Genomic DNA, 27,206 nt, shown 5'->3' on the forward strand with positions numbered 1-27,206 from the left:
TATATATATATATATATATATTTATTTATTTATATATATATATAAATATATATATATATATATATATATATATATATATATATATATATATATATATATATATATAAATAAATATATATATATATATATATATATATATATATATATATATATATATTTATTTATTTATATATATATAAATATATATATATATATAAATAAATATATATATATATATATATATATATATATATAAATATATATATATATATAAATATATATAAATATATATATATATATATATATATATATATATATATATATATATATATATATATATATATATATATATATATAAATAAATATATATATATATATATAAATATAAATATATATATATATATATATATAAATATATATATATATATATATATATATATATATATATATATATATATATATATATAWAAATATATATATATATATATATATATATATATATATATATATATATATATATATATATAAATATATATATATATATATATAAATATATATATATATATATATATATATATATATATATATATATATATATAAATATATATATATATATATATATATATATATATATATATATATATATATATATATATATATATATATATAAATATATATATATATATAAATATATATATATATATATATATATATATATATATATATATATATATATAAATATATATATATATATATATATATAAATATATATATATATATATATATATAAATATATATATATATATATAAATATATATAAATATATATATATATATAAATATATATATATATATATATATATATATATATATATATATATATATATATATATATATATATATATATATATAAATATATATATATATATATAAATATATATATATATATATATATATATATATATATATATATATATAGAGAGAGAGAGAGAGAGAGAGAGAGAGAGAGAGAGAAAGAAATATGTGTGATGCAATTACAGTTTACACAAATAGTTGTTGGTACTGTGTACTTTTTGAGCAGGTTCAAGAACATACCTCAAATGTCATTTGACGATACAAGCAGAGAGCCAGAACAGGCGTTTCGTCTAAACAGGGATCCGCGGGCTGAGCTTGAGTATCCGACCAAGTAAGCAGTTTTAATATTAACATGATCACGAGCACATAAATTGCACATCCTATTTGTTGCACACTGTGCTGACCACCTCTAATGTTTGCACAGGATTGCGAGATTCTCCAATGTGGAGCACTTATCAATCCACGTATCTCGAAATTTTGGAGCAGAATCCACTCGTGTGTATTACATTGGCCTGCGAGGAGAGTACACGGAGGTCAGTGCCGGATTTAAAAATCATTTGTTCATAAACTGATGGACTATGGAAATGCACCATATATCGAGATTGTTCAGTAGAGCTGTGGTTAATTGTTCAAGAAAACAATTAGGGAGCTGTGTACATTAATTTTATAACAAAGTTAATTACAAGTGCTTTACCTTGTGTATTTGTGTACAGTTTAAAAACCAGCCTAGTGCATCTTCTGCTGTTCAAAACTAGCCTAGAGCGCCATCTACTGTTATAAACTAACCTAGAGCGTCATCTGCTGTTCAAAACTAGCCTAGAGCACCAACTGCTGTTTAAAACTAGCATAGAGCACTGTCTGCTGGTAAAAACTAGCCTAGAGCGCCATCTACTGGTAAAAACTAGCCTAGAGCGCCATCTACTGGTAAAAACTAGCCTAGAACACATCTGCTGGTAAAAACTAGCCTAGAGCACCAACTGCTGTTTAAAACTAGCATAGAGCGCTGTCTGCTGGTAAAAACTAGCTTAGAGTGCTATTTGCTGGTCAAACTAGCCTAGAGTGTCATCTGCTGGTAAAAACTAGCCTAGAGCACCGTTTATTGGTTAAAAACTAGTCTAGAACGCCATCTACTGTTAAAAACTAGCCTAGATCACCATCTACTGGTAAAAACTAGCCTAGAGCACCGTCTGTTGGTTAAACTAGTCTAGAACGCCATCTACTGGTAAAAACTAGCCTAGAGCTCTGTCTGTTGGTTAAAAACTAGTCTAGAATGCCAAGTACTGGTAAAAACTAGCCTAGAGTGTCGTCTACTGGTAAAAACTATCCTAGAGTGTCATCTACTGGTAAAATCTAGCCTAGAGCACCGTCTGTTGGTTGAAAACTAGTCTAGAATGCCATCTACTGGTAAAAACTAGCCTAGAGCACCGTCTGTTGGTTAAACTAGTCTAGAATGGCATCTACTGGTAAAAACTAGCCTAGAGCGCCGTCTACTGGTAAAAACTAGCCTAGAGTGTCATCTGCTGGTAAAATCTAGCCTAGAGCACCGTCTGTTGGTTGAAAACTAGTCTAGAATGCCATCTACTGGTAAAAACTAGCCTACAGCACCGTCTTTTGGTTAAACTAGTCTAGAACGCCATCTAATGGTAAAAAATAACCTTGAGCACCGTCTGTTGCTTAACTAGTCTAGAACACCATCAACTGGTTAAAAACTAGCCTAGAGCACCATCTGCTGGTTAAAAACCAGCCTAGAGCAACGTCTGTGGGTAAAAAACTAGCCTAGAGCGCCATCTACTGGTAAAAACTAGCCCAGAGCACAGTCTGTTGGTTAAACTAGTCCAGACTGCCATCTACTGGTAAAAACTAGCCTAGAGCACCGTCAATTGGTTAAAAACTACCCCAGAGCACCGTCTGTTGGTTAAAAACTAATCTAGAATGCCATCAGTTGGTAAAAACTAGCCTAGAGCTCCGTCTGTTGGTTAACTAGTCTAGGACGCCATCAGTTGGTAAAAACTAGCCTAGAGCGGCATCTACTGATTAAAAACTAGCCCAAAGCACCGTCTGTTGGTTAAAAACTAGTCTAGAACGCCATCTACTGGTGAAAACTAGCCTAGAGCGCCATCTACTGGTGAAAACTAGCCTAGAGCACCATCTACTGGTAAAACTAGCCTAGAGCACCATCTACTGGTAAAACTAGCCTAGAGCGCCATCTACTGGTAAAACTAGCCTAGAGCGCCATTTACTGGTGAAAACTAGCCTAGAGCACCATCTACTGGTAAAACTAGCCTAGAGCACCATCTACTGGTAAAACTAGCCTAGAGCACCATCTACTGGTAAAACTAGCCTAGAGCACCATCTACTGGTGAAAACTAGCCTAGAGCACCATCTACTGGTAAAACTAGCCTAGAGCACCATCTACTGGTAAAACTAGCCTAGAGCACCATCTACTGGTAAAACTAGCCTAGAGCGCCATCTACTGGTAAAAACTAGCCTAGAGCACCGTCTACTGGTAAAACTAGCCTAGAGCGCCATCTACTGGTAAAAACTACCCTAGAGCACCGTCTACTGGTAAAACCTAGCCTAGAGTGGTTTAATAGCTAGCCTAGAATGCCGTCTGCTGGTAAAAGCATGCGTATAGCGCCATGGCTGTTAAATTCATTTCAGAATTTATTCCAGAGAGAAAAGAGATGTATATTGGAAATCTCAGAATCGATATCTCGAAGTCTTATTTTTCACCACAGCTCTAATGCGAACGTTTCTTCTTCCAGAAATATTTTATATGTAGATTTTGATAGGAAAGTCAGATTACAAATTCACTCTTACATCTTTTTTTCAGGCTCACAGGCACGAGGTGACAATCTGCAACTATGAAGCGGCAGCAAACCCAGCTGATCACAAAGTGGAGAGCATTACACCTCAGACACAGTTTATATCATGACAGAAGGAGGAGGCCGAGGCCCGCGCGTGCTGTGTGAAGCTATAGAGCTGTGCAAAACAGTGAGATAATGGACTGATGGGGATTTATGCACAAGGGTTTGTTTATCTGCAATTCTGCTAAAGTGCCGCTTAACATGAAGCGTAGTTACTTCATGTATGCTTATCATTCAATAAACTATTCTTCAGCTAACAGCAGATGAGCTGTACAAGAAGTCTGTTCTTTAAAAAAGCATCTCTAAATCTGCTGCTAATATTGTTCTACTGAATGGTTTTATGTCGTAGGGAGTGCTTAAATGGCATTGCATGACATGACAGAGCATTTTGGGGCTTGAAAACTTTTGAAAACAGGATTGAAAATACTTATTTTTGAGAACAATGGCTGCGTCTGAAATCGCCTACTACTCAGGAGTACTGCATTTGAATTTAAACGAATTGAATGGAATTCGGACGTACAACATATGCCATTTAGTCATGGTCATGTGACCTACCTGCGTCAGTTGCGTCGCTTTACTCCCATTCATGAATTCTCTCGGGGCATCATGGGATAGTGCAGCCTGCATGGACTGCACACTTCAGATTCTTGCCGGACGTAGTTGGCCGTCTGGTTTCCAGTCATGGAATCCCTGGAAAAGTCATGGAATTTTGACGTGGCATTTTCCAGGAAAAGTTTTGGAAAAACCCACAAATTTTTGGAAAAGTCATGGAAAACAAATCGTCACCTTAGAATTATATGGTTCTATCTGACATTTGTTAAAATTGAGTTATTGACATTCTTATTAAATGACAACTTATTTACATTATGGAATATTTTTTATGAGTTGCTTGCTTTTTAGGACTTTTTATTTAATAAACAAATGTTACACACATACTGTTTGCTATGGAATGTGAAAGTTTTAAAGCTCAATATCTTATTCGTAGGCCCACACGGAATCTGCGCGTGCAGAATTCAGCAGATTTTTAGCCTATCATTAATTCTGTTTATTTACTTGAGTAAATGTGTAAATCTGAAGTTATTCAGTTTTTATTCAGTAATTTATTACTTTTTATTTAATATATTAATGTCTAAGTTATGATACTCCACTGGAAACTCCCAAAATAATTCCGCAGAAATCCTCAGATTTTTACCAAAATTCTCTGCAGAAATAGCAAAAAACGTCTGCAGATTCTGTCTGGCCCTGCTCATTCATTATCTCACTCATTCATAAGTCATTCAGAACGCAGACAGAACCTTAAAATTCCAAGGTGACGAGATATCTGTGTACTTGAATATACGTTAATTGTCTTTACTTCTATTCTGTCCTTGGCCAATCACATACTCACATTATTAGTGCAATGTAGGCATTATCTAAATACATTTTCATACATTCATTTTCTTTTCGGCTTAGTCGCTTTATTAATCTGGGGTCGCCACGGCGGAATGAACCGCCAACTTATCCAGCATATGTTTTTACACATCGTATGCCCTTCCAGCCACAACCTTTCACTGAGAAACACACACAATCATTCACGAACTCAAACACTACGGTCAATTTTACGGCCAATTCACTTGTACCACGTCTTTGTGGACTGTGGGGGAAACCAGAGCACCTGGAGGAAACCCATGCCAACATGGGAAGAACATGCAAACTCCACACTGAAATGCCAACTGACCCAGCCGAGGCTAGGAACCAGCGACCTTCTTTCTGTGAGGCGAACGTGCTACCCACTCGCATCATAATGAACTAAATCAAGACGTGTGCGAGGCAGTGGCGCAGTAGGTAGTGCTGTCGCCTCACAGCAAGAAGGTCGCTAGTATGAACCTCGGCTCAGTTGGCATTTCTGTGTGGAGTTTGCATGTTCTCCCTGCCTTCGCATGGGTTTCCTCCGGGTGCTCCGGTTTCCCCCACTGTCCAAAGACATGTGGTACAGGTGAATTGGGTAGGCTAAATTGTCTGTAGTGTATGAGTGTGTGTGTGTGTGTGGATGTTTCCCAGAGATGGGTTGCGGCTGGAAGGGCATCCACTGCGTAAAAACATATGCTGGATAAGTTGGCGGTTCATTCCGCTGTGGCGACCCTGGATTAATAAAGGCACTAAGCCGACAAGAAAATGAATGAATGAATGAATGAATGAATGAAAAGTTCCTGTAAAACCAAAAGACTATGCTGTTATATTTGATGCAATACCAAGTAAACGTTGTATCACTGTTGCGTAATTCCATATACAATGTGGACCAACAGCCAAGGACAAGTAATGATGTTTTATTTTTTGGTGATAATAACATTGTCAAAGATAAATGTAGTAATAGATATATTAGAAATGTATTTAAAAAAAGTATTATATACCATCTTCAACAATCTTCTGGTCATCAAAATTTGGAAACATTGAGTGGAAGAAAGTAAGGTCACCAACAAATATTTTTTTATAAATAATAAAGTAAGACAGGTATCTTTTTAAATTTTACACAGAATTTATCCTGTAAAAGAGTTATTTGAACGGTTTGGAGTGGATAGAGAAAACTTACGATTTATGTTGTGGTATTGTTAAAGGATCTGTTACTCATCAAAGATTTTTAGATTGACGTTTCTAACTTTATTTCAAGGACATTTTTATTTATTTATTTTTTTTTAATTATGCATTAGTAATTTACTAATACAGCAAAAACAGGCAACAAACAAAAATTCCAAAGAAAAAAAAAAGAAAAAACAAAACAAAAGGAAGGAAGACATTCACAAGACGCCAAAAACAGATTCATAATAGCGTACAATAGACAGAGCTTTTACATTTTTTACAGCTTTGAGAGACTTCATTAACAGAATAATTTCGTTGACAAATATCTTGTAAAAAGGAGGAGATTTTGAAAGTTGACATTTGTGGATGAAGAATTTACCATTTAAAATAATAACATTAACAAAATTGTTAATTTGTTTATCACCATTTTCAAAATAATAAATAATTTCTTTTGCATTCAGTGTTATCAACATATTATTTTTAGCAGAATAATCGGATAAACAGTCTTTCCAAAATAATTGCACACTCTGACAATCAACAAATAAGTGACATAAGGATTCCTCGCTGTTTTTACAAAATGAACATTCTTTCTCAATATCTAAAAATTTGGAAAGTAACACATTGGTTGGGTATATTTTATGTAAAATCTTTAAATGAATTTCTCTTACTTTATTTGAAATGCAAAATTTGTCAAGGACATTTGGTACACAAATACAAATTGGGTTGTACGATGTCATATCTGCTTTAGTACAACTAAAACTAACTAGCGACCTTCTGCGCCACTGCTTCGCCCCTTTACAGGAACTTTATTTTTTTTTAATAACTTCTAATAAATAAGGAGGTTTCCGACATTCAAGCTCACGCGGGTGGACGAGCGCGATGGCGTCATGACGCAAGTCTCCGCCTCTCCTGCTGAAGGAGCGGAAGTTCCGTTGTGACCTGGGATAGCAAGCGGTGAGTCGATAAATTTGCAGCAGTGGGCCGCTGTTTAATTCTGCTTTTTTTAAAATGCTTGAACCCTAAATTTATAGTTTACACCCTGACCATGGCTTTATCGGTCGCTCTACAGGCGAGAGCTTGTCTTCGAGCAGCGCAGTAGTGGGATTAAACGTGGGGGTAGAGAGATTCTGATGGCTTCATCTATGAGGCTGTGGATTCATTGTGACAAGAATACAGGCGAAACGGGATTAAGCTGCCTAACATGTCGCTCGAGTATTAATGAAACGACCTAGAGGATTTGTTATACACATATTCTGTTCTTGATTATGACAGAATGAGGGGAGATATTGAGCAAAGCTTCGGCCGTTAATCTATTGTTTTCTCAGCCTGTCCCTTCCCTTTCTGTATGAATGTATGATCGAGGGCTCATGTGAAGGATTATTTTACTGACGCATTGGAGATTATTAATGCTCACTTGTTATCATGCATCAGTAATTCATTGTTTCATTAAAATTTCTCATGATGCTGCATTAAATGATTGTTCTGTTATTTCGTGGAGATGTCAGTGGCATTTGGAGATGTGTAATAATATTACAGCAGGTAAGCTGACACATAAATCCTTGACATGGGAGATGACCGTATTGAAGTTTTGTTACAAGGGACAGTTCACTCAAATATGAAATCATGTCAACATTTAATCTCCTTTTAGTTATTTCAAACCCATTTGAGTTTCTTTCTTCTGCTAAACACAAAAGTAGATGATTTGATGAATGTTGGAAACCTGTAACCATTGACTAACATAGTATTTGTTTTTTTCTGCTATACAAGTCAATGGTTACAGGTTTTCTGTTTTTATTTCAATAATAATGAATTTTTTTAGAAATAATTTTAAAGTAATAATTTATTTATTCCAAACCCGTTTGAGTTTCTTTATTCTGCTAAAAACAAAAGTAGATATTTTGATGAACGCTGGAAATCTGTAGCCATTCACTTCCATTGTATTTGTTTTTTTTACTATAGAAGTCAATGGTTACAGGTTTTCTGTTATTTTAGTAATAATTTAAAGTTTTATTTGAATAATTTTAGTAATTACTTTATCCAAACCTGTTTGAGTTTCTTCTGCTAAACTTAAAACTATGTATTTTTGTTGAACTCTGGAAATCTGTAGCCATTGACTTCCATTGTATTTGTTTTTTCTACTATAGAAGTCAATGGTTACAGGTTTTCTGTTATCCAGTATTCATTTTAAGTTTTACTTTGATAATTTCAGTAATATTTTTTTTTAAGTTATAATGAACGCTGGAAACCTGTAACCATTGACTTCCATTGTATTGTTTTTTCTGCTATAGAAGTCTATTATACCAGGTTTTTTGTTTATTTTTAGCATTAGTTTAAAGTTTTATTTTAATAATTTTTAAGTTATGATTTACTTATTTTAAACCTGTTGGAGTTTCTTTTTTCTGCGAAACTCAAAAGTAGATATTTTGACGAATGCTAGAAACCTGTAACCATTGACTTCCATAGTATTTGTTTTTTTCTACTATAGAAATCAATGGTTACAGGTTTTCTGTTTTTCAGTGATCATTTTAAGTTTTATTTTGATCATTTCAGTAATAATTTTGAAGTTATGACTTATTCTTAACCCGTTTGAGTTTCTTTCTACTGATAAACACAAAAAGGGATATTTTGATGACCGCTGGCACCCTGTAACCATTGACTTCCATTGTATTTGTTTTTTTCATACTATAGATGTCAATGGTGTTTTTAGTTTTTTTTTTCAGAATATCTTCTTATGTCTCGTATCTCATAATGCTTTATTACTACTTAAGGCTGTGTACATTTCCATTTTTGAGTGAACCCTCCCTTTAAACTCGTGATATGGTCGCTCAGGCCACTCAGGCACGGATGAAGCCATTAAAGTGGAGTGTTTTGCCTCCCGCAGCTGTCAAGATTTGATTTCTCAGTGCTGTCATGTGCTTCCTGGAAAACAGGGACCCGTGGTTTTCATTTAGGCTTCATTAGAAACGGTTTTCTGGGAATTGGTCTCAAGCAGACGTCTGCGAGTACAAACTTGTGATCCCCACAGCCATAAGAGGAAAATGAAGCTCGCACCGTATGATTACCATAAGCATCGGCGCTTATCCAGTAGGCTAAATCACCCTGTCATTAAAGGGTTAGTTCACACAAAAATACAAATTTACTCACTGTTTACTCTCCCTCAAGAGGTTTAATTCAAAAGAGGATATTTTGTGAAACTATTGACCTCCATAGTATGGAAGTCAATGGTTACAGGTTTCAAACATTTCTCAAAATGTCTTCTTTTGTGTTTTACAGATAAATTGTTGGAAACAATAACAGAATTTTTGTTTTTAAGTGAACTATCCCTTTAATTACACCTTTCTACATTGCTTATCCACATCTAGATGCTCTGCCGGTGCACTCTTAGGTTTAGCTGGGCATGGATTGCTTTAGTTGAAATGAGTGGAAATTAAACCAACTTTTGTTAATCATTCTGCAGCCTGCTGACAGTTTCTTTCTAAAATCGCTGGTTCGTATCTTTAACAATTCTTCTTGCCTGGGCCTTTGTAATTTGTGAAAACGTGTTGTAATAATTGAAAGTTGTTGCTTCTTTTTTGTGTGTGTGTGTATTTTCCCAAAAGCATCTCCTCACATTGTATGTGTGGCAACAACATGTCTGTACCCCTGCTCGCTGAAGCCGTGACGGTGCCTGGGACGGAGAAGGAGACGGCTGTGGTGAGACAACCATCCAATCATTAACTAAAATCTGAAGATGTCCAAGTGATTCATTAGCTTTACACAAGGCCAGGGTTCGTTCACCAATGTGTGTCATTTCAAACCAGTAAGACAGACTTGGTGCTGGTTTCCACTATTGGAAGATCCAAGGTCATAAAGTTTAATTAATGTGATTTAATCGTTCTTGAAATTGATCATTTAGTAGTCTGTCAAATAAATACTCAATATATTGTTGACAAGCTTTTTCTGTATTTACAATATTGTTACAGTGACATTTTAATGGAAGAAAAATGACACTTTAATTGTTTTGATGCTTGTCCCCGTTTTGCTGTTCACCCAAACATACATAAATTAAATGTATTCACTTATTTTAAACACACACTATACACTACCTGACGAAAGTCTTGTCATGGATCCCATTTGTAAGAGCAACAAATAATAACTTGACTCGAAAAGTGGCAGAAGGTCGATTTTCCAGATGAATCATCTGTTGATCTGCATCCCAATCATCAGAAATACTGCAGAAGACCTATTGAAACCCACATGGACACTAGATTCTTAGAAATCGGTCAAGTTTGGTGAAGAAACATCCCAGTTTTTAAACACACAAACACATATATTTATATACTTATAAATATATATATATAAATATATGTGTTTGTGTGTTTAAAAAATATTATATTTGTTTTTATTTTCTGTAGCTATAACTTACATTTTTACATCTAATTTTTTTTGTTACTAATTTTATCTAATTTTAATCCCTTATTTAGATTCCTATTGATATTATTATTATTATTTTATTTATTTTTTTTTTTTAGATCATAGGTGGTTGTATCAGCATTTTACTGTAAATCCTACTGTGTATGTGACCAATAAACTTAGTACAGACTGAACAGAAAGCTCAAGTGCGCTGTTGAGATGTTATCCTCGTATGAAATAACCCAGAGTCAGCGTGAGACACAGGAAATTGGGCCTCTTTTGGGCTTTGTGATGATATTGGTTTCACATCATGCTTCTTGTTTCTGTTGCAGGTGATCTTCCTTCATGGCTTGGGCGATACAGGGTAAGCTCTGTTCATTACCTGCAGGTTGCGGGATCTTTTAATGCCCCCGACCTGCTGTGGAAATAACTCTGTCATGTTGCTTATTATAGACACGGCTGGGCTGATGCCATGACATCGATTCGACTGCCGTACATCAAATACATCTGCCCACATGCGTAAGTGACAGCCTTTAAACCGATCAGCATTTTAGATGCATTGTTGATCGTTATGCAGTGCAGAAATATTGTTAGTTGCAACTTAAAGTAATTGTTTTACTTTTTGTTTTAGGCCCAGAATCCCTGTAACGCTCAACTTGAAGATGACCATGCCGTCATGGTAAGAGGATTCTGCTGCAGATAATATTGCATTTGTAAAAGTACAATGAAGATTATGAATGTGATGTAAACTTGGGATTGAGAAAAGAAATTCAATAAATAAATTAAATTGTTGAGAAATTTAATAAAAAAGAAAATGTAGGCTCATGTAAAATGATTCAGGTGTTTCTCTGTTAATGGTCAGCTAATCTACATTTGTGATATTGGTCATGTGGCTTAGATATTTTACTTAAAAAAGCAAAAGAGCAATAAACTAAGTAAAGCATGTGCAATGAAAATGTTGTTATGTCGTTCAAAATGTCATTTTATTTAATATTGTAGTATTCAAGAGTTTAGAAGCAGTAAAATTAAGAAATTACTATGCTTATTCAGCATGGATGTGTGTGTGTGTGTGTGTGTATGTATATATATGTATATGTATATATGTATATATGTGTGTATGTATATATATATATGTATATATATGTATATATGTGTGTGTATGTGTATGTATATGTGTATATATATATATACACGCACACATATATACATATATATATATATATATATATATATATATATATATATATATATATATATATATATATATATATTATCTTAAAAACAATTTCTTTGGGGAATTTTTTTCTGTTGTATATATGTGTGCGTGTATATATATACATATACACATATACATACACATACACACACATATATACATATATATATATATATATACATATATATATACACACATACATACATACACACACGCACACATATATACATATATATATATATATATATATATATATATATATATATATAATCTTAAATACAATTTCTTTGGGGAATTTTTTTCTGTTCATCAAAGTATTTGGAAGAAGCATGTCAACAATACTATGAAGCAGCACGATTCATCATTGATAATAAAAAAGTGACTTGTGATACTGGAACGATTTCCACTGAATCATGTGACATTAATACTACTCAAAATTCAGCTTTGTATAAAAAAAAATTATAAATAATGAAATAGTTTTCAAATATGAGCCATTTTAACTGAAGATTCACAAACTAATTTCGAGAGGAGCACGTGATATGATTGATCGTGGCTGGTCTCTCATCCGCAATCATTAATAAACCAATCTGAATATTCCAAACTCATAATAAATAGCCTGTCCTGCTTACTCCCGTATCTTTGTTTTGAAGAGTCCCCCATCCACTCCATCTCTCCCTTTTTCCTCCTTTATCAGGGGGAGCTCTCAAAAAAATACCTGATCTCGTACTCCCCTTACATGCTCATTGACCAGGCGGGAGCCCTGGGCTCAATTATCTCCAAGCTCAGGGATTTCTCCTGGGACTGCATGCTAAACCTGCTATTGATATCCAGCAATATCTAAGTGTGAACTCTTGAAATTGTAATTTTTTTTTATAATATTAGTGTTTTATTGTGTTTTGTAACTTTAAAAAACATAAAAAAAATACAAAACCAAACTTCTGACCTTATAATATACTTATATGACAATATAAACTAATAATATCATATAGAGGTCATTTATTAATTGATTTAGATAACATGTTTTATAAATGTTAAGTTAATTAAATATAATGCATTATGGGAAATAATGTATATTTTATTAAAAATAATAATACTATTATTTTACTAGTTGAATTTTGAGGCCCTGGATTGCCCTTTTCATTTTTGTTTAATGTGTATTTTTTTTCCTCTTTAGGTTTGATCTGATGGGCTTAAGCCCGGAATCACCGGAGGATGAAGCAGGGATTAAGAGAGCAGCAGAGAACAGTGAGGAAGAAATGTTTTTTGTTTTGTCAGTTTTCTGAAAACAAGAACTGACCCATACCTGAACGCTGTAATTTACAGTTGAAGTCTTTTTCAAATATTTCCCAAGTTTAATCAAAGTATTTCCTATCTTTTCTCCCTGAGAAAGTGTTATTCCATTTAGTTTGGCTGGATTAAAAGCAGTTTAAACAATTTTAACATTAATATTATAAGAAAACAAAACCCTGTTGTCCATTACTTGGCTAATTACCCTAACTTGCCTAAATAACTTGATTAACCTAGTTAAGCCTTTAAATGTCACTTTAAGGTTATAATGCCCCAAGTCTAGGGGAAAACAACATGGGCATAATAAACGGAAAAACAAATGTGATGGGGTGGTGGATTTCCCAAACAAAACAGAAACTTAATGGAAAAGATCCCCTTCGGTCGACTATCAAACTCGGACACTCAGTTGGGAGTATATGAATAGATTCATCATAGAAAAAGTAGTAAATATAAATGAGCATCTCTTCAGGGTGGCCACAGGCCAAAATAACAAACAAAAGAATCTATAAAGTAAATGCACCAAATTACCTATAAATATTTAAAGGAAAATACAGGAAGCTTACCTTTCTCCCTAAACACAAACATAGTCAAAAGTAATCAACTAAATAGGCAGCCCACCCCTACAAGCTCAAACTCTCAAAATAGGTTAACGCATGAACAGTGGTACAAAATTGAATGTTGGTCATTGGCCGGAGGGGTAAGGGAAATCCAGGAGCTCCACTCCCAGCAACGATCGCAGCACAAATGAGCTCCCCGAACCCTGCCGGAAGCTCCTTTTTATACAGGCCTCCGAGACCAGCAGCTAATCAGAACACGAGATCTCGCTGAAATGAGAGCCTATAGAATTACAGAAACAACAACAAGAAGGCGGGACAAAGAGAAAGACTCATGCAATACGCAATAAAAAAAGTGAATAAATAAACTTCAGTCGTAACAGATAAATAAAAGTATCTTGAAAAAATATTCAGTCAAATATTATGTGCTGTCATCATGGCACAGACAAAATAAATCAGTTATTAGAAATTAATTATTTATTAACTATTATCTTTATAAATGTGTAAAAAAATCTTCAGTCCAAAAGCAACACTTTAAAAAAATAATTTATATTTCTCACACACACATTTATACACACCTAAAGAAGCATGTCATTTTTCTACGGTAAAGATTTTCTGCAAGAATTTATTATTATATCCTCAAATTTGATTATGTGCAGTTAAATATAGGGTCCTACTTTTTTATTAGGTGGCCTTAACTACTACCTACTTGCATCAAAAAATACATACAATGTGTTCATAGTGTATTGCAGAACTCGTGTGATGCTCTTTAGTGAGATACGGGTCGGGTTAGGGTCAAGTTTGGTGGTATGTGTAGTTTAAGATGTGTGGGATGGTCAACAGTGTAATTACAGATGTATTTCCATGCATGTATTTAATCAATCATAAGTACAGCTTGAAAACATGCATTTACACTATAAGTACGTTGTAAAAAATGATTAATTTCACTGTAAGCACATATTAGTTAAGGCCACTTAACATGAAGCGGGACCAAATCTAGACTGCTCTCCTTCTCTTCAACAGTAAAAGCCATCATCGATCACGAGGTAAAGAACGGTATACCATCCAATCGTATTGTCCTCGGGGGCTTCTCTCAGGTGAGTGGTGGATCCTGAACCCCTTCCTGCATATGAGTGACAGTGCTGATGCTACAGATGTGCTGTGTTGTGCTGTGCTCTTCAGGGTGGAGCTCTGTCTCTCTACACCGCTCTGACCTCTCAGCAGCAGCTCGCTGGCGTCGTCGGACTCAGCTGTTGGCTTCCCCTTCATAAGACTTTCCCACAGGTACAACACTGCCAGCAGTACACATACAGTTGACGTCAGAATTATTCGCCCTCTTTTGATTTTTAGTTTTGTTTTAAATTTTTCCCAAATGTTGTTTAACAGAGCAAGGAATTTTTCACAGTATTTCCTATAATATTTGTTCTTCTGGAGAAAGGCTGATTTGTTTTATTTCGGCTAGAATAAAAGCAGTTTTTATTTTTTAAACACAATTTTAAGGACAAAATTATTAGCCCCCTTAAGTAATATTTATTTTTGATAGTTTACTGAACAAATAACTGTTATACAATGACTTGCCTAATTAACCCAACTCGCCTGATTAAGCCTATAAATGTCACTTTAAGCTGAATACTAGTGTCTTAAAAAATATCTAGTCAAATATTATTTACTGTCATCATGGCAAAGATTAAATAATTCAGTTTTTAGGAATAAGTTATTAAAAATATTATTATTACGCCCCATGTCTAGGGGAAAAAACCATGGGAATAATACACAGAAAAACAAATGTGTTGGGGTGGTGGATTTCCCAAACAAAACAAACAAAGTTTGGCTGGATTAAAAGCAGTTTAAACAATTTTAACATTAATATTATAAGAAAACAAAACCCTGTTGTCCATTATTTGGCTAATTACCCTAACTTGCCTAAATAACTTGATTAACCTAGTTAAGCCTTTAAATGTCACTTTAAGGTTATAATGCCCCAAGTCTAGGGGAAAACAACATGGGCATAATAAACGGAAAAACAAATGTGTTGTGGTGGTGGATTTCCCAAACAAAACAGAAACTTAATGCAAAAGATCCCCTTCGGTCGACAATCAAACTCGGACACTCAGTTGAGAGTAAATGAATAGATTTATCATAGAAAAAGTAGTAAATATAAATGAGCATCTCTTCAGGGTGGCCACAGGCCAAAATAACAAACAAAAGAATCTATAAAGTAAATGCACCAAATTACCTATAAATATTTAAAGGAAAATACAGGAAGCTTACCTTTCTCCCTAAACACAAACATAGTCAAAAGTAATCAACTAAATAGGCAGGCCACCCCTACAAGCTCAAACTCTCAGAATAAGTTGAACATTTGAACAGTGGTACTAAATTGAATGTTGGTCGTCGGCCGGATGAATAAGGGAAAACCAGGAGCTCCACTCCCAGCAACGATCGCTGCACAAATGAGCTCCCTGAACCCTGCCGGAAGCTCCTCCGAGACCAGCAGCCAATCAGAACAAGAAATCATGCCAGTATGGGAGCCTATGGGAAAATAGAAAAAACAAGAAGAAGGCGGGACAAAGAAAAAGACACATGCAATACGCAATAAAAAAATATATAAACTTCAGTCGTTACAATTTTGCTTAGAAATGTACTATTCTTCTTTCCATTAAACGGAAATTGTAGAAAAAAGTTTATGATAATGAATATGAACATGCACAATATTCAAATATACTTAAAATAATTATGATTAAACCTTTTTGAGTGTTTTTTTAGAATGATCTCATTGTATTTGCAGTCTCTTATGTCGGATAATAAAATAAAAATAAGTGTTAAAGAGACCCTTAAATGTCATAAACAAAAACCTGATAAGATGATATAATTAGTTGCTTGTGTTTCCATACTTGGCCAGGAAGTTTTTACTTTGTTGTTGCTAAGCTTATACACAACATTGAAGAAGAAAAGAAAGCAAAAAAAGGGCAAGCTGATAGATTTTATTTCCTCATTTTCATTCATTCATTCATTCATTTTCTTTTCGGATTAATCCGCTAACTTATCCAGCATATGTTTACACAGAGGATGCCCTTCCAGCTGCAACCCATCACTGGGAAACGCCTATACACTCTCACACACACACACACACACACACACACACACACACACACACACACACACACACACATACACTAAGGACAATTTAGCCTACCCAATTCACCTATAGAGCATGTCTATGGACTTGTGGGGGAAACTGGACCACCCAGAGGAAACCCACGCCAACACGGGGAGAACATGCAAACTCCACACTGAAATGCCAACTGACCCAGCTGAGGCTTGAACTAGCGGCCTAGCTGTGAGGCGACTGCGCCACCGCGCCGGCAAAGATGTTTGGCTGCGTAAGCTTATTGGCTGTATTGGCTTATTATCACTCGTAACAAGCTCAAGGTGCACTCACACTAGACTATCTAAACCAAACCCGGACGTATTTTCCGGTTATTTTGAGAAGTGTCAATTCTCCGCCATGTGCCAAGGCGCGGTTTAGTTAACCGGTCCTGGCCCAGTTGGAAGAGGTGTGACTGAGTGCGGTTCGGTTGAAAACTGAAGACGCAACATCACTATTAAGGGACTGTTTCATATGGATTTATTAATCATTCTTAATTTCCAATGAATGCAAACTGTCATGGTTTATTAAAGGGCCATGAAACCCCCTCGTTTCAGCAGGGTGTTTTCACACCTCTACTTTAGAAAAAGTCAGAAAAGTGGGCGTGTCCAGCTCTGTTTAGGGGGGAGTGTCGGAGGAACTAAAGTGGGATGGTGTGGGAGTGTCTATTTGGGCACGCGCGAGTTTCAGTCAAAATACACACACATGAGAAAGTGATGGTGTTTAACCTACATGGACATCTGTAGTCGAATTATTTGCCAAATTATTAAATGTTGGACTTTAACTGCAGTTTGGCTCTTTCATTCAGGGAATTCATTCATGCCCCTCGCAACAAGCGCGATATTTGATTCGAGGATCTGCTCTAAGCGTGTATTTTTCATGCAATATTTGATACCGCACGGCGAATGAGAGAAAAAAACTCTGCATTTCCCGGAAACTTAGATGCACACGGCAGGTAGTGTCAGAAAGCCACGTGTGTTATTCCGGTCTCTAAATGCGGTGCTATGTTTGCACTCAGTGCAATAGTTAACTTTATTCGATACGAACAAACTGAATAAACAAAGAGCACTGGTCGCTCACTTACCAAATCTGTAGAGACAGGACAATCACCAGCAGCTAGAGCCGCGTCTTTATGAAGAGGAGACTAACGTTACAAGCGAATCCGGATTTCAGCGTTTGCAGATGAGAACAGCTCTCAGGTAAACAATGTTCCTCCTTAGACACGTAAGTTATTGTTGTCGATCGTCGCGTACACTGTAATCCACACGTGATCCAGCTGAGCTCTCACAGAGAGAAAATGAAAACGAAACTTAATGGCAGCAAACTATAAAAGAAACACTTCACGCTTGTTTTGCCAACACAACGTGGCGTCTCTGGTGTACACACGGTGACACTAATGAATATTAATGAAGTTGCACAATAGAGCGCGCTAATTGGTTTGAACCAAGCCTTACTCATGCATTAATGCATCACACTGTAAGACGTAATAAGACTCACTCTGGCACAGACGCCCAGTTGCACGCTGGAATACAGGCTATTATGTCATGACCGTGACGCAGCTTCAAAAATTTGTTTCAAACAGGAAGTACGAATTTGCTTGAAATAACGCAAAAACAACCAATTTACACTTTTTAGTGAAATATAGGTGTCTTAATAATGTTTTTAGCAGTGTGGGACACATATACGACTGTCAACTGCTCAAAAAATGTGTTTTGGTGTTTCGTGACCCTTTAAAGACTCAAACTCCTCACTACATGACAGCTGCACCTTCAGCAAACCTCCTAATACCTGCAGCATGAGGACTTTTATGAGCGTCAAATGTTGTGGATCAGCTCCGCAAAATATTTGACTCTGTCACTGCATCCCAAACAACTAAAAATAATTCAAAACAATATTACTGAAGCAATGTGCTGAGCGAGAGCGCTTCTCTTCCTGTTAAACTGAACAGTCGCATCATGTAAGCGTGCTCCGGCTTGGAAGGTAAAAAATGCAATGTGAGTGCAGGCTGAGGTGGAGAGGGGTGTAAGGACAAGTGCACGGTTCAAGGCAACTGTAGCTAGTGTGAGCCTATCAGATGTTCAGTTGAATGAGTGCGTACTGTTAATATTCAGGTGTACGCTCATTCAGCCGTATTTTAATAAAATGATAATGATTCATACTGAACACACCGAGTCATTATTAACAATGGTGTACCATCAATAAATACCGATACCTTTTTATCCTGCAGCCCTATGTTAAAGTAACCTTTTTTGGGAGCTTCGCCTTAGGTCAATATTGTGGTAAAAGCTTCAGCGATTATTACAAAATGTGATACCGTCATCAGCCTAGTCAGCAGCGTTTGAGTTAATATGTACATATGAACGTCTGTCAATATGTATCTGCTTGTTTTGTTTAATCCATTAGGCTGCAGGTGCGAGTGCAAACAAGGACACTCCCATTCTTCAGTGTCACGGTGAGATGGATCCCATGATCCCGGTGCAGTTTGGGGCCATGACAGCAGAGAAGCTCAAGACCATTGTGTCTCCAGAGAATATCACCTTCCGCACCTACCCGGGTCTCATGCACAGCTCCTGTCCTCAGGTCAGTCTCCAGACACTTTAGCATATTTGAGCTCATTATGAGGGCTTTTATAAAAAACAAAGCAGAAAATAGTAGTATCAGCTTATTTATATCTGCTTGTTTAGTTGTGACCTCTGTAATACTGTTTCCAGGATTAAGCTGTTACTCAGTTGAATTGAGATAATTTTTGTATATGACCCCTTTTTAGTCATAAAACACATTAAAGTGTTTTTTTTTTTTTTTTTATAAAATCATTGTGTACACAACAGTCTCTGGTCTGCATCACATACATCAATATTTGTTGATATATTGCACCAAAATATATTGCGATAAATGATATTATTGTTATTTAAGACAATTTTATGCCACTCATTATATAATGCCAGTATGACTAATATATATGTATATGCATACATACATTTTATGTGTATATATACAGTTTAAATTAGAATTATTTAATTAAATAATTAAATAATTATTTATTATTTCTTTTTTAAATATTTACCAAATTATGTTTAAAAGGGGAAGGAAATTTTCACAGTATGTCTGATAATATTTTTTCTTATTTGTTTTATTTCGGCTAGAATAAAAGCAGTTTATAATTAAAAAAAAAACATTTTAAGGACAAAATTATTAGCCCCTTTAAGCTATTTATTTTTGGATAGTCTACAGAACAAACCATCATTAAACAATAACTTGCCTAATTCCCCTAACCTGCCTAGTTAAACTAATTAACCTAGTTAAGCCTTTAAATGTCACTTTAAGCTGTATAGAAGTGTCTTGAAAAATATCTAGTCAATTATTTTGTACTGCCATCATGGCAAAGATAAAACAAATCAGTTATTAGAAATTAGTTATTAAAATTATTATGGTTAGAAATGTGTTGAAAAAATCTGCTCTCCATTAAACAGATATTGGGGAAAAGAAATAAACAGGGCTAATAATTCAGAGGGTTTAATAATTCTGACTTCAACTGTATGTGTGTATATGTATATATATATATATCGATATTGCATTTATACAACAGTTCAACGGTATAATTGTGTATATTTGTGTATATATTATACAACGGTATAATTGTGTATATAAACAAGGAAAAACCCTTTTATAAGAGGAAGTACCTTCTTCCGCAATTAAATCTTATCTGCTGCTGACATTAGAACAGCAGAAACCGTTACTAATTCACCAACGTCACTTTGGAGCTAGTGTTTGAATGATTCTCTAGCGTAATGTCTAAAATGATGACAAAGCGGGTTATTTTGCTGACGTTTTAAGATTTTAAGGCTGAACGGCATGAAATGCCATCAGTCTACAGAGATTTCCCAGTATTTCTCTGTTGCAATCGCGATCACAGTAATTAACCCAGAAAAAGCCAAAGCAAAGCAAACACTTTCAGATTACTATGGTATAAATAGAGCACTACAAAAGAGAGATGATCGACTTAAAATGTCACTTACCTGTTTTATAATGATTTGATCAGCTGTAGTTTGAAATTTCTAAGGACTTATTATGCGGTCTGTCAGGTTGTCATCTTGTGGCGGAACATCAACCCTCTTTGCTTTGCTTAGTATGGCAGGCTGGGCGCGAATGTGGTGAATCTCCAAAACTATATATATTTTAAAATTAGCACTGTCCTCATAAATAAACTGCATAGTTGCATGCCTGAATAGTAGTTACTTGCCTCAAAAAGCCTCATAAGTACATTATGTTGTCCAACAGCTGCAATATTATTTGTCAAACTAGTCCTCTGCTTGCCACTCAAAAAATACACAAGGGTGAAGAGGCTGTACGAGTGCTGATATTACTTTAGTATATCACAGCTATCAGCCAATCAGATTCGAGAACCTGATTCAGATACGAGTGCTGATATTACTTTAGTATATAACGGCTATCAGCCATTCAGATTCGAGAACCAGACAGCGCTGTTGTATATGGCATTGGAATCAGAATGTGAAAACGCATATCCTAAACAAGTAAATAATAATAAATGTTGTCAGACACTCACATGAAAATATACTATAGTGATTTATATGTAAGTATTTTAACCATACTGACACCTCAAATAGAGATGGAGATGTTGCACAATCAGATAAAATTTTGCTAGGATTGGTCTTTCTGTATGGACGATATATATTGCATCACCTAAAATGATTCAGGTCACATAAATGTGTTGTGCGTTAAGTCCTTATATTGATTATTGTGACAGGCCTAGCCTCAGGTACTGCTTATGTGCTTTATTAAGTGGGAAATGCCACCAATGTGAGTTTACATAACATTTCTGTCACGTATAAGCCAAATTGCTTGTCGTTGGAATCTTGTCATATAGTTATGGGCACACAGTGTTAATCCCACCCATTTCACATTGCCCCGCCCTCTTAGAACTGCCCCTCTGCAATACGGTAGTTGCGCTAAATATGTTCACACCACTTCTAACACCCAAACTCCTCTGTGATTTGCTCTGCAGGAGATGTCTGCTGTGAAGGACTTCATTGAAAAGCAGTTGCCCCGAGTCTGACCTCATTCTAACTCACTGTGACCCTTAGACACTGACCTCTCACCTCCGACCGGCCATTCTCCCACAGGAAACAGCCATGATCCCCCTGCAAACCACACACACACATACATGCGCGTCAGTTGTACATACTGTGAACATGCATCACATGCATACCCTATCATCTCATCTCACGCCTTTTGTTTTTGATCTCATTCATCAGTAGACGTTTATTGAATTAAAATCTTATTATTATTATTTGGTTTCAATGCACACTTTAACATCATGAAATTATTCTTATTATTATTTTTATTTTTAAGGGAGATTCTTCATTTTACATTCCTGTAAGCATTAAATCTTAAAATGTTTCCCTGTATCTCTCTCTTTTTCCAAAATTTCTTTTTTTTCTTCATAAGCAATGCAGGTAAGATTTTACTAGATGGGAGATGTGCGGTGCGTCTGGAGTGATCTCCATCACGTGACGCTGCTCTGCATGCTTTCACCGGTCAGTGTATCTTTTGGTCATTGGATTTTCATTTTAGAAACCGATAATGAAAAAGGTAATGATTCACGAAGAACATCAAGTAGTTGCTTCGTACCGTTTTTCTTTTTAAAGTCTTCAGGTGATTTAAAAACACAAATGTTACAGCACAATGCCTGCCTCAGTGTGTGATACAATCCTCTAACTCCACCCCTTTATTCTATAGTCAATCACAATGCGTCATTAGTTAGACGGCCACTCTCATTTTCATTTAAATATTTCATGATTAACCACATAAGGACTATTTACCTTCAGAAACGGGTATTGAAAAATTAAAAATGAGTCGTTTTTTGATTTTCGTTATAAAATTAAAAGTCGAAAATTGAAATTTATTGCGTTTTTTTTTATTTTCGTTTTTTTTTTTTTTTTTTAAGATTTATTTTTGGCCTTTTTGCCTTTTTTAAGTGGATAGGACAGTATTCCAGACAGGAAGCGAAGTGGGAGAGAGAGGGGGGTTAGGGACAGGAAATGTCCTCAAGCCGGGTTTCGAACTCGGGACACCCTGAAGTGCTACAGCACCATATGTCGACTCGCTAACGACTTGATTTTCGAATGGTTTTGAATTTTGAAATAAAAATATAAAAAATGACTCGTTTTTCGTTCTTATGGTGAAAAGCAAAACGCAAAAAATTATTTGTTTGAATTTTTTTTTATTTCAAATTACAAAAAATAAAATCATGAGAAAACAAAAATGAATGAAGAATTTTTTTTTTAGATTCCGAAACCAGATAGGCCGACTCATTTACGGCGACGCAATGCTGCCACACACAGGCTAGCCTACTATAGGCTATTATTTATTTCCACTTAATATCGTTATAAAAGGTATGTTCTTTATTTTGTCAAGACATATTTTCCCTTATTAAGACAAGGCATTTCTCATATAAGGGTCGGTTATAGGCTATATATTTATTTTTTGTTAGGATGTTTTAAATGAAACAACCTTTATTTTGACATTACATGCAAGCGCTAGGTTGCTTTACTAAACACTTTAACAGTTTTAATATTGTTAAAACCATAATACTTCCACTTCCCGAAGTTTTACCATGAATACTTTTTTTTTTACGTTTGAGAGAGGCATTAATACAGTTGTTCGTTACGCACATTTCAATAATTTCATGAATTAAAATGAAGAATTTTATCTGAAAGGAGGCATGCTGCACAAACACCCTGGTAAGGATCCCGTGTCTTTCAAAAGCGGACTATCGCTAAGCTTGCCGTTGTGTGCATGCATCATCACCCCTCTACAGGGGATCTATCCATAAGTTTAATATTTAACACGGAGAGATGAGCAATGATTCCAAACGAATGCTCAATGTTACTGTCACTTCTGAAGTGGAAGTGATTTTTAACAGTAAACTTTATTTTCAGAAAACTGTTCAGCACTGCAAATACTACATCAGTTATGTTGTTCCATATAACCGGCTTCAATGAGGAAAATATGTCTTGACAAAATCCCGTTATAATAAAAAAATACCTTCTATAACGATATTAAGTGGAAATATATAATAGCCTATACTAGGCTAGCCTGTGTGTGGCAGCATTGTGCACCGTGAAAGAGTGTATCTGGTTTGGAATATAAAAAAAATAAGGTCTTTATTTGTTTTTGTTTTCTGGTGCTTTTATTTTTTGTTAATCGAAATAAAAATCTAATAATTTTTGAATTTAGTTTTTCTGTTTTTCACCATTAAAAAAAAGCCTTTTTTTATATTTACGCTTTAAAATTCTAAAACAAAAATCAAAAAACGCATCGAGTATAAATGTTCGTTTTTTTAATTTTAAAACAAAAATCAAGTTAGTTTTTCAATATCTTAAACTAATATAATATATTAGTTTTTCATTTTAGTTTTTCAATATCCGTTTCTAAAATGAAAATTCAATGACCAAAAGATACACTGACCGACCTTTTACCTACGTTGCATGTCGGCCCTGGGCCTTCATCCAGATGCTGCAACTCATACTTGTGCTTTTTGTTTACTAGAAATACGAGAAAGGCAAGCAAAGGCTCTAATAAACTAAGCAAATTGAAATCTTCCAGTATGCCTTGTTCTTTTCACCTAATTTACGCCAATATTAAAAAATCATCTATGCCAGAGTGGAATCTGCTGGTGAGTCTATATGCAAAATTATGATTTATTATTTATGAATTGCACAACACTTGTATAACAAACCTATTTAAAGTTAAATAAATTCACATAGCCAGCTTTAGATTTGAGAATTTAACTCTGTGTAATAGTAATAATCTATAATAGTAAGCGCTGAACATCACTTGTTATTAATAATAATACTACTAATCTGAGTGAATCACTCCAGACGCACACCCGGATAATATGTTCCTCTTGCTTTAAATAGCATCACAAATCCACCTCATAATCATCCTCCAATCACATACAAGTGTTCTGGGGTCTCAGACGGCTTCTGTAAATACATTTCAGGTTCCATAACGTTGAATAAAAGTCTTGTTTACTGACACGACCTATTAATAAAAGTCTGAAGGTCACAGTTATATTAAAGAAGCGCGATTAGCTATTAAAAACCGAACGATGAGTTTGCAAACATAATCCTTTCTCTCACCGTTTCGCTTGTATACATTTGGAAAATTGGATTACAATGGTTTCTGTGTGATGATATCTAAACCAGTCGTTTGCAAAGTAGTGAATGTTGCTTTTTTTAAATCTAAATCGATGTTCTTGGATATATTAGTTCAGTATTATTTGACCTTTTTGGCTATTTGACTTTTCATAACTGCTATGATCCCCCTTTTTATAATTGGCATTACTCTGTATTGTTGGTTGGAGTGATTTCTTGACTGGTGTTTCTCAATGCCCTGTGGCTTGAATGTTTGTTGTGTGAAACATGGGCATGCCAGGCACAAGTTGGTCAGCAGAAACTGGCAATATCTTTGGGTTTAACAGTGAACTTATTATTAGTTTATGTTCCACTTGAGTTGTATTTTGTTGTTGGGTTTTTTTTTGTTGTCATTTGTGCTGATTTAAGGAAATCTGTCATGTTCGGTTGTCGTATTTTTATTTGAAGTTTGCTGAGGGACAATTGGTTCCTCAGAAATCTTTTCCGAAACACCTATATGTGAAATAAATGATGCAAATCGCAGCAGTGCAGTCTCGTGTTTTGTTAATAATGCCACTTTAATCATTTTAATATCATGCTAATTAATAAATGAGGGAAAAAAACACGTAGTCCCTTTATTCATTAGGGTGTAAGTGAAGTTTATAAACTAATTTCGAGGGGATCACGTGCTCATGATTGATCACAGCTGGTGCTGCATTATTTAATTCATGATTTAACAATCAGATGATTCCTGAGCCACTATAAATACCCTAAGTTCCATATGACAGCCATCTTCATTTTGAAGAATCCCCCCTTCCACCCCTACTCCTCCTCCTTACTTGGGTGGCACGGTGGCCCAGTGGTTAGCACTGTCGCCTCACAGCAAGAACGTCACTTGTTCTAGTCCTTACCAAGCCAGCCGACATTTCTGTGTGGAGTTTACATGTTATCCCTGTGCTCACGTGGGGTTCCCCGATTTCCTCCCACTGTCCAAAAACAACCAGCTTAATTTAATTGACTAATCCAAATCAGCACCATAGACATGCTCCTAGTAAGTAGTTATCTGTTAAGAGCAACCCCTATCTGTTCATTAGCTACTACAGCAGGGGGTTTACCTGAGCTCAAACTCCGCTCTTGCCTTACAAGCGGGAGGGAGCCCTGGGCTTGAGGATCTTGAGCTCAGGGCTATCTCCCGGGACTGCATGCCGAACAAGCTTTATAATCAATCATCAGCTAAGTGTGAACTCTTGAAATGTAATGTGCCTATGTATATAGTGCATTTATTGTGTATGGCCATACACCCAAAGCGCTTCACAATCATGAGAGGGGGTCCACTCACACCACCACCAGTGTGTGGAATCCACTAGGATGATGTGACGCAAGCCACAGGACAACGGCGCCAGTGTGGTCTGTTACGATCCCCTCGTTCGAGTCGCAACATTAAAGAGCTCAGACAACAAAAAGATTATATATGCAACTTATTTATTATACAAAACTAATAGAACAACAAATCAAGAAACAAACAAATGTCTAGGGGATAATAAAGAAAATAACTAACTTTAACTATACATATAAATAATGCCAAACAAAACCGTAAGGTTGCCGAAACATAAAGAGATGGTCTTGACGTGGGGACGGCCAAGTAGCCACACCGTCCTCCAGAAGCTAGCACACACTCGCTTTTATATGCTTTGAACTGATTGGGGAGCAACAATGGCACCCAATCAGGATCTGCCACATCCAAACTGGGGTCGTCACAGCTATTGGTGGAGTGGAGGGACAGTGATTGAGCCAATTCAGTGGATGGGGATGACTGGGAGGCCATGATGGTTGAGGCCGATTGAGGGACTTTGGCCTGGACATTGGGGTTACACCTTTACTCATTATGAGAAGTGCCATGGGATTTTTTTGTCATTATTTTTTATTGTATTTTTTTCCAAATAATATAAAAACCTGTCGCTGGATCGATCCTCGGCTCAGTTGGCGTTTCTGTGTGGAGTTTGCACGTTCTCCCTGCGTTCGCGTGGGTTTCCTCTGGGTGCTCCGGTTTCCCTTACAGTCCAAAGACATGTGGTACAGGTGAATTGGGTAGGCTGAATTGTCCGTAGTGTGTGTGTATGTGTGGATGTTTCCCAGAGATGGGTTGTAGCTGAAAGGGCATCCGCTGCGTAAAAAAAACTTGCTGGATAAGTTGGCG

General features: G+C 35.5%; 2 protein-coding genes across 12 annotated transcripts in view; both read left to right on the forward strand.

Moving 5' to 3' along the window:
• pithd1 (PITH (C-terminal proteasome-interacting domain of thioredoxin-like) domain containing 1) overlaps positions 1 to 3,957 on the forward strand; it is a 9,103-nt gene extending 5,146 nt beyond the window's left edge. Inside the window, 3 exon segments of the mRNA NM_207074.1 lie at positions 1,060 to 1,164; positions 1,258 to 1,366; positions 3,667 to 3,957. Of these exon segments, the coding sequence (NP_996957.1) occupies positions 1,060 to 1,164; positions 1,258 to 1,366; positions 3,667 to 3,768 (316 nt within the window). The 3' untranslated portion in view covers positions 3,769 to 3,957.
• A 3,174-nt stretch (positions 3,958 to 7,131) lies between these two features.
• lypla2 (lysophospholipase 2) lies at positions 7,132 to 25,552 on the forward strand. 11 transcript variants are annotated; one of them, XR_012394497.1, is made up of 12 exons: positions 7,176 to 7,210; positions 9,714 to 9,743; positions 9,856 to 9,949; positions 10,981 to 11,012; positions 11,102 to 11,167; positions 11,280 to 11,327; positions 13,039 to 13,109; positions 14,729 to 14,802; positions 14,888 to 14,989; positions 19,257 to 19,433; positions 21,877 to 23,191; positions 23,983 to 25,552. XR_012394497.1 is itself a non-coding variant. In XM_005159779.5 (12 exons), exons 4-12 carry the CDS (start codon positions 9,872 to 9,874, stop codon positions 21,925 to 21,927), a joined length of 699 nt encoding a protein of 232 aa, XP_005159836.1. In that variant the 5' UTR covers positions 7,188 to 7,795; positions 9,138 to 9,368; positions 9,619 to 9,743; positions 9,856 to 9,871; the 3' UTR covers positions 21,928 to 25,552. The 11 variants fall into 11 exon arrangements, 6 of the variants coding, with proteins under 6 accessions (NP_957043.1, XP_021323691.1, XP_005159836.1 ...); XR_012394498.1 differs by having other exon boundaries at positions 7,188 to 9,368; positions 9,619 to 9,743; XM_005159779.5 differs by adding an exon at positions 9,138 to 9,368 and having other exon boundaries at positions 7,188 to 7,795; positions 9,619 to 9,743; positions 21,877 to 25,552.
• The last annotated feature ends 1,654 nt before the right edge of the window (positions 25,553 to 27,206 follow it).

This window comes from Danio rerio, chromosome 19 (assembly GCF_049306965.1).
Source record: "Danio rerio strain Tuebingen ecotype United States chromosome 19, GRCz12tu, whole genome shotgun sequence".
NCBI lineage: Eukaryota > Metazoa > Chordata > Actinopteri > Cypriniformes > Danionidae > Danio > Danio rerio.